The sequence below is a fragment of the Cardiocondyla obscurior genome, linkage group LG06, assembly GCF_019399895.1.
Source record: "Cardiocondyla obscurior isolate alpha-2009 linkage group LG06, Cobs3.1, whole genome shotgun sequence".
Lineage (NCBI taxonomy): Eukaryota > Metazoa > Arthropoda > Insecta > Hymenoptera > Formicidae > Cardiocondyla > Cardiocondyla obscurior.
Genome location: NC_091869.1, coordinates 7,024,420 through 7,036,790, shown reverse-complemented (window position 1 = coordinate 7,036,790; position 12,371 = coordinate 7,024,420). Strand labels below are relative to the sequence as shown.

The 12,371-nt window shown below is 42.7% G+C and overlaps 1 protein-coding gene across 1 annotated transcript; it reads left to right on the top strand.

The window, feature by feature from the left end:
• The first annotated feature begins 346 nt into the window (after positions 1–346).
• LOC139103272 (dynein axonemal intermediate chain 3) lies at positions 347–12,371 on the top strand. Its single transcript, XM_070657771.1, has 12 exons — positions 347–518; positions 1,360–1,553; positions 1,855–2,286; positions 3,300–3,623; positions 3,779–4,027; positions 4,194–4,352; positions 5,449–5,784; positions 7,061–7,385; positions 7,604–7,826; positions 8,890–9,190; positions 10,122–10,520; positions 10,739–12,371. Exons 1-12 carry the CDS (start codon positions 347–349, stop codon positions 10,979–10,981), a joined length of 3,357 nt encoding a protein of 1,118 aa, XP_070513872.1. The 3' UTR covers positions 10,982–12,371.

The following is a 12,371-nucleotide window of genomic DNA, read 5'->3' as shown; positions in this document are numbered from 1 at the left end:
AAACATGCGTCTACTTCGCACCATCCGATGGACAGTTTTCTCTTTTTACTTCGCCCTGAACGATAAAATCCGACGACTTCAATGTACAATCGAACTGCAAATGTGCCCGACATAAAATTTCATCAAGCCTCGACGTCATCAGCCGGTTCGAATTAAAAAAAAAAAAAAAATGAAATTGTTCCACCGACGTGAATCGAATTGATTAGCGCATCTCGTCGATCGGACGACGACGCGTTAAGATCCCCTCCCGTCTTTCATTTATCGTGTAGCATTCATTCCTTCGCACGTCAATCGCGTCAACGGAGTCCTGGAAACGGTAAAATAATCGAGCGGACAGTTTGGCATCATGGAGGAAGAAACGCGGAAAGTAAATGCGGAAAGAATGACGGAGAGCGAAAAGTTTCGGGAGATCGAAACGGAATACAGACACGATGACTTTCTCGAAGTGGAGGACTCTCTAGACTCGAAGGAGGAAAGCCCTCACGAAGAAAAAGTACGGGAAGAGGAAGAACGACTGCGTAGGTTATAGTTCTGAGAGAAAATTTGACGTATGACAACCGATGAATGTTTCACGACGTTAAATATTAATTTTGTACAAATGCGTGTTTCTCAGACGGATGTTGAATAATTTTGATACATTTTTTTTTTTTTTACCGTTTCGATATCCCTCCAGACGGCGGAAATTAAAATATAAAAATTACGTGCCGTATTGTACTATTTTCAATCTGCTTACAATAAAAAGATTACGTTTTATCAAGTTGAATATAAATATTTTTTAATCGAAATACGGTTTATTAAAATACACAATGTGCCGCATTCGGAGGAACATCGATAACGCCGAATGTAGAAATATTGAAACTTCGTAACGAATGAGTTAAAATTATGTACCGAACGAAGATCGATGATGCGTGTAGGATACGCGTGTCGGGTGGAAGTACGCACTGTGTTAACAATGAAATGTAAACTTACCCAACCGTAAATATGTTCAAATATGAATGACGCGTTATAAAGCAGCGAGCTGGCAAAATTAATGAAAGGGATTATTGATTTTGGTTTATTTAAATGTGAATCACGCGAACCTGTTCGAAGTATCGATTAATATAATTAAATAACTTCTTAATATAAAACAGCTGAATATCTTTATTGCTTTAAATTTTTTATTGATATTTTTTTTTTATTAATTTGCAGTTTTCAACTTTGTTAATTAAAATATATTTTTAATACTTCTCTACGGCAATGTCGCTTGCGTATTTAACAAAAACGTGTATTAGCTTGAAAGCTACGAATTACGCCTATCATAATTCTGTGCTCTTGAAAAATTACTCGCGAGTCACTTTATCTGTTTCATTATTCTGTCAGCTATACAAGATTGGGAGAAAGAAGCGAAGAAGAAAATCCGTATAAAAATGGATGATCCGTCAATGCGACGGAGAACTATCTATGATCTCAACTCTTACGCTTCTTCTCGGCCGTCAGTGAGCGACATTTGGAAATTTAACACGACGCAGATAACCACGGAGCCATCGAAGAAAATTCGATATTCCGCGTCGATGGTGAATATTTCAACATGCCAGCGGTTTATTCCATTTTCAAAACTTCGAGTTATTGAATTGTTCTATCAAACGTAAGACTTTCAAGGAATTCTGTTCTTAAATTATTATTCTGAATAAGGAATAAGTTTGATGGAAAATTGTCATTAATTTTAAAGGTATCCAATTTGCCGGACAGGGTCGACGTTTAATGTCGGATAATTTTAATTTTTGCAATATAAATTTCCATAAAAGATCCATCTTTTAAAGAAGAAAGGAAGAATGTATTTAACATCAACTTTAACATAAGTTGACTTAATCTTAGAGAATACCGGGACTCGTGAGACTCAATTTGTCGCCGCTGACGCAGAAAATCGTCGGTTGCATCATTGGTGAGGACGTTACTACGGAATACCCGTGGGTGCACGTCAGAAAAGAAATTATTGAAGACAACATAGATTTACATTCCGAGAGCAGCGACTTCCTACCAGTGAAGAACGAGATTCATGCGTTTCCTACTGAAAAGATTTTCATCGGCTATGCACCCTCCGTGTCCGAAGAGGGCCAATTCTATATTGTCGGGACTGAAGAAGGCAGAGATACCGTAGTAAAACATATACAGGAGCAACGAGAGGAGCATGAGAATCGCGTAAGAAACGCGATCTACAGGCTTCCTAACCAATGGCTCGACTTGGGAAGCGGTACCGAGGTCGATGCTAACATTGTACAAAATACAAGGCCGCTATTCGAGATTGAGGTTTGCAAAACATTACAGAATCATAGTCTAGCTCATTAAAAACTCATAATTATGGTTTTAGATGTTAAAAGTTACAGTTGCGGCCGGTTATAGCATTAAAAAATCATAATCTGGTCAAGCTAGAATTTTCAATTAATTGAAACTGACATAAAATTATAAACTATTCTACATATATTGATCTATTTATATTCCAATTAATATTAATCCAATATTACTAATACAAGCCGCATATTAAAAAAATATTATTATTTGATAAATAATTTATCGAGGGGATTTAAAGCCGTAATACCTAATTCAACGTTTCGAGCACTTTCGAGAAAGAGAATAGATGAAATCAATCGCGAGCAGCGAAAATTAAACTCGAATTAATTTTTAAAAACATATAAAATTAATGCTGCGTAGCGCAATGAATTTTTTAGTTGTTAATAAAACTCACCGTGCTGGAATACGTCACATATCGCATTCGCCGGATCCCCCGTCCTCCGAGTGTTCTCGTACCTTTCGTCGAACGACGTCAAGCGACTTTTCACTCCGATGTCGTCCAAACTTTCCGATCACAACTTGCATGTCTATTCCGATCGAGTTCGCACTCGCCTCCTGCAACACAGTAATAAATTTTTGAAAATTTTTTTTTATCGCACTTCGACAGTACGCGACCGGCGACACGCGGCTCGTCCGCGACGTGCGGATATTGATAGTTTTGCATTCGTTAATTCTAAGCCGCGGCGTTAAAGCGATTATCGTAAATTTCTACTATAATTCCACCTCTATAAATACTAGCCCACGACCAAATCGACAATAATATCGCGCGGTGGCATTCACAAATTGCAGTAAATTATTTATTAATCACGTTATCCCGATTACGATCGGGAACAAGAAGCAATTTATAAATTCCCCGCGATACTCGATTGTTTAATCGTATTTATGATAGGCGCCGTACGTGAGATATATTGCACAGCGCGCGCCGCCGATGCCGGCGGCCGATCATATCTTTCGCATTTAATTACGATCAGGTTCTGTCTACCGCCGATTTGCTGAACGCGTCGATAAATCTAACGGACAGAAAGGTTGACGATCAGGCGGACGGATATATCGAGCTGCTACCGAATAACCAACAAATATTTGAGAATGTGCAGCGTAAATTGGTAAGCAGGTACGCGCAAGTGACGCCGAGCGTTCGACACAACGAGGCGCAAACGGCGCCATCGATACCTGTCAATTCCTGGCACCAATATCTGTACGAATACGAGACAGTCGATTTGTCTACTTACACCGTGGATAAGATAAAGTCCTTGAAGGATTTCCTGAAACGTTACACCGGCGAAACGTGCGATCGGGTAATGTTATAAATTCAGTAACGCTTTAAAATATACTTTAAACGTAATAATTGACAGTTGGCGCAATTTTTGTTGCGAGACCGATCGTTTTATTTGATACTTTTAAACGTGAGCCGCGTTACAAATTATTTATCCGTTACGTATTTTTATCATAGCTTCTAATAAACTCCACGTGGGATATTTATACGAATGATTATGCGAATCTGGTGAGGAGCGAAAAGGATACGCAGGCACCGGTGCCCATCGGTTACGAAGAACGTCGGAGCTACTACGACGGAAAAATTATTGCGGACAAAGTTATCAACGATCTTTCCTGGCATCCGTTCTGGACCGGAACGGCGGTAGTTGCTTACACGCAGCATGCGAAGAACGAGCATTTGATAGGTCCTAAGACTTATAACGAGGTCTAACAACTATTGTACTTAATTTTTAATTTTTTTTTTTTGTATTTAATACTTATAAAATTAATATTAAAGATTATTTTATTTATATTAATGTGTGTTTCTTTTATTGAGCCATCACTGCAACAAAATTGATTAAAACGTTTTTATTAATACGTCTTATGAATAGGTGTCTTTAGCCTGTGAGTGCAATAATCGAGTATTGATTTGGTCTTTCGCTGACTGTCTGTCACCTAAACTCGTTCTCGACTGTCCAAGAGAAGTGACATCCGTTACCGTCTGCCCTCTCGACAGTAGCATTATCGTAGGTGGCTGTGCGAACGGCCAGGTAATGAAAATTGATTTTAATTCACGTATTTCGGTTCCTTTTGTTAAATTAAGAAAAATCGATCAATCGGGGAACAGTCTACAGCGGCGCGTACAAATATTCTCCTCGTTTCGTAAACGAACGGCAATTCACCAATGTCGATTAACCCGTTACTGCCGAACCCTCCGATGCACCCCAAATGCATTCGCGCTCGCTTGACACGTCATACCCGCGAATGAATAACGCGACACGCGCGTATTCGTAAACAAATTCTTTCGACGGACGTTCCATCCGATGGTACACGATCGATATCAATCACGGATATCGAAAAACATCTCGATGGCACACGAGATTCGTCCGGGCGGTGCCGAACTTGTCACCGCGTGCGAGGCTTCGGACGTGAAAATTCAAAAAGTGCCGCGCGTCGGCAATCATGGCAAAACGCGAACAACAAACGTAACGCGAATCTCGTATGCAAGCGGGATCACCTGTCTCCATTAATCCATCGCGACGACCCCGCCCACTGCTTCTCTCGATGTTCCACAATGTTCTGGATATCAGATGACATTCGGGACACATGTTCGATCGCGAGATCAAATATTGTGAAAGGCGCGTATTAGAAAACTTCACGAGACGACGAGCCATGTGTCGAGAATGCGCTTATCCCGAACTCCACGCGCCAAGTCAAAAGGAGCAGCGAAAATGTTTCAAATATATTTTTAAATAGTCGCTTTCAACCTGCACAAAATACCTTTAAAATCGTAAAAAGAAAAATTAAAAAGTTGAACTTATAATATTTGCGCGGATCTAAGTAGCGGATGCAAACGTGCAAAAATCAAGACCAATAAATTGAAAAAGTTTTTTTTTTTCGAGCGAACATTATTTCTAATTTTCGTCTACGCTGTTCAAACCACGCGCACCTCGTTAATTGCTTCATACTACTTGCGGGCTCGAACTAGCGAATTTTCGTGGAGAAGAAGCAAACGCGAAAGCATACGAGAAAACATCCTGTTACAAGCTGCGACCGTGAAACGGAAAAGTCTAGAGTACGGCGAGACGAGGCGAGGGGAAACAAACGAGGGGGCGACGATAAAATCCATCCATATCTTTCCCGTAGATTGCCATCTGGCACATTCCTGGCAAAATCGAGCAGGTGGAGACGGTGGTGGCGCAGACGAGCGCTCAAGCGAGGTACAGTGCCGCGATGAAGAGCTTGATGACATGGATGCGCGAGACGACGGCGACGTCGTTGATCAGTCCGACGGCGATGTCCGCCCTCAAGTACAGCCAGAAGGCGGGCATCACCCAGATAGTCTGGGTGCCCTCGCATCACAAGGTCGACAAAAACGGCCGGATCTCGTCCTTACCGGAAAACGCGGCCCTGAACGATCTAAGCTACCAATTCGTAACGGCTAGCAAAGACGGGACGATTGCCTTTTGGGATCTTAAGCAAGTGTCTTTATCTGTTATCTTTTAGATATAATAATTATAATTTTACAGCTCTAATTTTTTTTTTTTTTTATCCAGTTAAATGCGTAATAAAATTAAAAAGATAGAAAGAAGCAGTTCTTTGAATAACAAATAATTTTTAAATAATATAATATACATGTGATGTAATTTGCTTGAACGTGTTGCTGCTTACGCAAGTAAAAAATAGCAATTCAAGAAGTATTCCTAACGTAATAAAAAAGGACCGTTTTCTTTATGTTTCACTTTCGCGACGGCTGGCGTCGTCGAACGTGAAAACGTCACGTAGTTTTTTCATTTTTTTTTTTCTTTTTTTTCTAAAAGATGCAAGGACAACTCAGACTGCCGGCGTATGACGCGGTCGATCTGACCCGGCAATTGGTAACCATGAGAAAGGTCCGGAGCCGTCGTATCTCCCGAGACTAGAAGTTAGCGACTTCGAATGTTCGACGGGCGCGAAACTTGTCGCAGAGCGAAACGTTAAAGAGCGAGCGCCGTCTTCTGCCTTTCGAGTCCTCTCCGGACGCGGGACGACGAACCGCCTTCCGTTTCCTCCCCGTCTTCTACCTTCATCCTTCTCGAGAAACTCCGCCGGTCTGCGGAACCGTAATGGTCCTGCGACTTGACTCTCCATCGCTTCACGATTCCCCGAACTTGGCGTTTATATGGTCCGAAAATGGATAGACCATCCCTCTATAATCGTTGATCGGTATTCAGTCCTCGCTTCCAACTCTTCCCGCGTCCCTTCGTCCAGAGTAGTCCTCCGGACCTGCTAACTCCCGAGCTCCTTGGCCTCGTCGATCTCTATGCGCGCTCAGTGGGGTGCAAGGGAGAATCGCTCTTCATTTCCACCATGCCACAATGGCTGTGTAGACGCTCCAATACTAGTGAATTGTTTCCTCACTTGATACGAAATTGGTACGATATTTACGAAATTACATCCTGTTCTATAGCGCACGGAGAGAAAGGAGCGCATTTGCGCGAAACTGCCACGGATTAATTTCGGAATAACAGATTAATAGATTAATTGTGGTCTCGCAATGAATTTAAGTTTAGTGACCGACTGCCAAAATTGCTCTTCTCTTTTATGTAAAATATTGAAATCGATGGAAACGCGTTATGTGAATATAAGCGTTAGAGAGAATCTAATAACCCATCTTTATTTTAATATTTAATTATTATTTCGTTATTACTAATAAAAAAATATTTTGAGATGTATTTCTTATTTTTCGCATTAATTCGAAAGATCCCGACCATCGCAGAAGGACATTTCGCAAGCGATACTCAGCAGGCGGAAGAGAAAGATTCATCCGGATATTTTGAAATCCATGGCGCAACCAACGTCGCCCTTCAAGCTCCTCGATCGCGTCTTCAAGCCTGACTATATCCTCGTGATTCAATATCCGGACGAGAGCCGGCAGCTCGTGATAACGACTCTCAGCATGTACAATCCAAAGTTTCGCAAGGAACAAGTCGAGCCGTTCCCGGTGGCAAGAGACGACCTCACAATTAGAAAGTACTACAAACCTATAATCGAGAAAGCGAACTACGCGATGGAGCCGAAGATGCTCATCGGTACCGTCGAAGGTAAGTCGCATAACGCTTTCTTGCGACTCAATTTCCGGACCGTTGACACATTTACAGACTGACTGAGACGGTGCACGATTATACCGGAGGTTTATTAATGTTAATGCAATCCGGCCGCGATTCAACACAATTAATTATACTTAAATCTCCCTAAATAAGATTGATCTAATTTAATATCAACGGCGCAAAGTGGATTAAAGCGTAAACGACGGCAACAGGTGATTTCGGTTGCATAACGTGGGCCGGCTATGAATTCGCGACCGACGTGAATCGCGAAACTGCGCGGTGGCTGTGGACGAAGAGGGTGCACGACGGACCGGTTACGCACGCAGTCAGATCTAATTACTATCACCAGACGGTGGCAACGGTGGGCGGTAAGATCTTCGCCATATGGAGGGACGATTTTGGCGAGCCGCTCGTTTGGAAGAAGTCCAACGTCGGGTGAGTAGAAGAAGAAGAAGAAAAAAAAAGAACGAAAGAAAGAAAAAAAAAAAAAAACTTGGAGCCGTCCAACCAGAGCAAACTGAACTTCCGCCTTCGCGTCAAAATAAACACCGGGCGTTAAGTGATTCTCGCCGGGCACGGAAAAGAGAGAATGGCAGGCGAGGATAAAAAGAGGAAGGAGGAAAGAAACGGAGCCGTTCGCGTTAAAATAACCGCGGACGAGCGAGATCGCGGGAATTGCGCGTGGGGAAATTACTCCTCGAGGAGAAACGTCAATATCGCGAGAGTTAACGAAACATAGTCATGAATATACATAAACGCGGCAACACGCGGGCCCGTTCGCGTTTTTCATTCGGAATAAAAATAACGAGCGAGCCCGCGCGATAAATTGCTGCGGCGTACGGCATGTAATTGCGACGATAGCGTTTCGCATTGTACGACGCGGGTGTCGACGACCGCTCGCTCGCACCGCGTTTCACGCGCCGCGCATAGTTTTCGACGGCGAGAGAGTTCGAACTTTCGGTATGATCTGCATGACAATACGGTCATAACTTACATTTACAGCACCCGCGTGCTGTTACTACTCCGTTAATGAAAGCTATTTCCAATGTATGACCGTGCGCGGTCGGCTCGCCGCAGCAGTCATTATCGGGCGCCGTCGAGCCGATAGCTCCCGCGATTTCAACCCTCGTTGAGCGGTCTGTTCTGTCTCATTAACTCTATTATATTTTTTATTGATTTTGACGAGAGCAAGCGACTCACGTCTACCGTTTAAAATACTATTGAAAATCAGACCTCAAATTCTATTATGAATTAATAAACCCTCGACCAAACGAACTTATTAATGTAAGCTGACAAAAAAGGAAAAAATAAAAGAAAAAAAATGCTTAAATAAGTTCATTTAACCTAAACCAATATATTATTTTGTAAACTAAAGTAAAAATAACGTAGCGTCTGAGAAATTCAAAACTTTTAATATGCAGGCGGAAAGCGGCGAATGAGATGAGCAAACTACTTTTATCACCGTACTTTTTACTTTTTTTTTTTTATCAAAACGTAGATATTCGACATGCTCGTGGGGAATTCTACGTCCAACCGTGTTGATCTTGGGACGGATGGACGGCACCGTAGAAATTTGGGATCTCATAATGAACAGTCACAAGCCGAGTTTCGTACAGAGCCCATCCGGGCGGATAATTACGGGCATCTACACGCACGAGCTGCCACTGGAGCCGCAGTGTCTCGTTCTCTGCGACTTCAACGGCTCCTTAAGAATGTTCACGGCGCCGCGTGTCTTACTGACGTACGACGTGGGCGACGTCGAGTGGCTGAAAAAGTTCATCGATCGGCAGGTTCAAAGGGTGAGATAAAAAGGAACGCGGCAGCGATATATCGGGACCGATATCGATTAAACGTCCAGACGCGGTAACTCGAAATTAATGTTGCAAAAAGCCGACGTTTCTTTATGAATTAGAAAAAGAAATTGCGCATTTAAAGTAGTAATAATCACGCTAATTGTTCAATTTAGTTGTTCATGAAATATCGTTTAACGCGAGAAAACATCGGATCGTTTCGCGCAGCGCGTGAATTTCTTCACGCGCATTTACTTCAAACAATTTTATGCTTCTGTAAGACGAAAATATAGCGAAACTTAATAACAGTCCGGTTCGTAAAAAAAAATAAAAGAAAAAAAAAAAGAAAGAGAGAGAGAGAGAGAGAAATAATCTTTTCTTTTCATTTTATTATTTCCGTCCTAATTTATCGTAAATTTCATTACTGCTAACGGTAATAAAAGTTTCTTCGTTCCCTCCATCTGTATGCGATTGTCTATTTCCGTGTACGATCAGATAAAGGAGTTCCAGGCTTGGCAGAAGACGTGGCGCGAAACAAATCTCGCGGATATCGAGATGAAAAGAAAGCTGAATAAAATGGAAGAAGAGAGAAAGCGTTTGGAGACCGAAGGGAAGATTAAAGCTGAAGCGATCGAGGCGGCGGCTCGGGCGACAACGCCCGCGAGGTCCGCGGTACGGCCCACTCTGATATTCCACGCGAACTAAATAATTCAATTATTTTTGTTCTATTCATAACACGCACCGGTCGGGGGCGATTCGCACCACGCGGGTAACCGCATACGAGCGAATCGAACGTTTTGCAGCCGCGTAAATAACCCACCCCACCGCGAGCACCTCGCGTCGTCGGCGTTCACCCCGAGCGCATTTCGCGCTTAGAGGCATATAACCGATGTTCTTCCCCTCCCCGCTTTACGCTGAGTTAATTTCGTACTATTCACAGCGTCGGAAGCCCTGGCAGTTCCTCGAAGAAGCCAAAGAACGATGGATGTCAATGGAGGTAAAGCGCATGCAGCGAGTGATCCTGGAGAAAAAGGGCCTGAGAAAAGACGTGCTCGAGAGGCAGCGCGCGCCGGTTCTTAGGCTGTGGCAGGAGGCAAGGACAAAGAAGCGCAAGATACGCGAGATCTTGAATCTGCAGGACGAGATCTTTGAGGAAACCGTCGCGCTCCTATTCCCGGAGCGGCAACGGGAGCGCAGAGAAACTTTGTTGCCGCCTTTGCCAGTCTCTGCGGCCGACAGACGCTTAACGATCGACGAGTTCATTAAGAAGGAAACCGCTCCACGAAAAGAAGTACGTCAAGAGAATCAATTAATCTTACGGCAATCCTTTGCAAATAATTAACAGCGGTGTTCTTCATAAGTAACGTAAAAAGCACGGGGCTCGAATAAAAATGCACGTAATAAACGGTAAGGTGGGGAAATATCGACGTAGCCGCTCGCACAAACCGTTAAAAGTATTACAGCGAAACTTTGAGAAATTATGCAAATTAATGATTTCATAGAAATGAATAATAAATTTTCTTCGATACGTTAGGTGGTTGTTCTTTCTGTTAAAAGGACGTTTTTGCCGATCCCGAGGAAGAAATTATGTACAATTTTCTGGAAGTGCAAGCCGAGGCTCTGGCCAAATTAAAGACCGCGCCTTACGAGCGCACGTTTGACTGGCGCAAAGTACTCGCGCAAGGGAAGTTGAGAAGAAGATCGATGGACATCGAACTCAAGAAGTTAAACAGGCCGAGGAAGACGTGCAAAGTGGACGATGCTGTAAACGATGCGTCACGTCTTGCCGCCGGCGTATAAAAAATTTACAACGATACATCTCTATTTTGCATTTTAAACCCGTGTTCTTCTCTTTTCGCGATACCAGATTTCCAGGTCAGATTTATAACCCCCATTTTTGCTCATTAATTCACGCGAAGAAAGAGAAAACTTGCCGCGCGTTAAATAACTGTGTGTACATCGCATAATAATTCTTTTATTCCGTAAATCTACACGAGTGTATAACTTAATACATTTCCGAGCTACGGCCATTTTCTTTTTGCCTTTGACTTTAAAATTACAGCCCATAATTTTGATTGCATTTCTGATAATGCACGTCCTAACGCAATAATGCCGTTGGAAAATGAAACTACGTACTCCGACGGTGTCGCGTAAGTTTACTCTTAGAGATTCCTTTTAATCCCGCTAATTAGACTTACTCGCGGATGTGATGGCCACCTTTGAAACAAGTAAAGTCCAGAGTCCGCGAAAATAATCTCATTTTGTAAGTTTATCGAATGATATAAAAGCACTATAAAGAAAGAACAAAGTTATGTCCCGGCTAATTCTTTTAATGCCATATGCGAAGAAGGAAGAATGCGTACGTTTGTGTATACCTCCGGATGTCGTAGCATTTAGTGCGCACGTCTCTCATCACGACAATTGAATATGTCGATAAACAGGAGATATACGTGACAGCGAAGGAAATGGAACGTCTGGAAAAGATAAGAGAAAGAGGTGGAATACTTTCGTCAATACTCACAAATCCTGTGTTAGATTGTTATAAATGGAAACTTAGCTCGGTATTGTTGGTCTTAAAATGAGGGGAAAAACTTTTTTTTTTTCTCTCTAACAGGACTCTTAATCGTCCAATTATAACACGTCCAATAATAGTATGCGCATCGCGTTTACATTTTTATTTATAAAAATCTAATAACGCTCATACGCTGCGCGAGCAGTGAAGTAATTACTGTAATTATGCGTCGCGTGGGTAAAAGGGGGAGAGATGTGGTAGTTAAGGGAGACTGACGATCTTCGCTTTGGCAATAAAAGTGACGCAAAGGAAATATCTGGGAGCGGAGAAGACGAAAGGATGAAAGGTAGGTCGGCAGCACTCGACGATTTTTCATAATTAAAGCGGATTAAAACTCGGCAGCGGGACCGTAAATGAATTTGAAATTTCAAACTAGGTGCGCTCTCCTCCGCTTATCCGTCGCCCTCCTCGCCGCCCTGCCCCCTCCCTTCCTTTTGTCATTCTTTCCCGTCGTAAACGGATCTAGGAGAGACCGTGGCCACCGGCGTAACTTGCATAACGGGTTTACCTACTTTTATTTCCCCGGCGTAACACTCTTTTCCGATTTAATTTACTGCGATGTCCACTCGCTTGGCACGAACGATACTTTAACATCGAAACGCGGTTTAAATAAGGGCA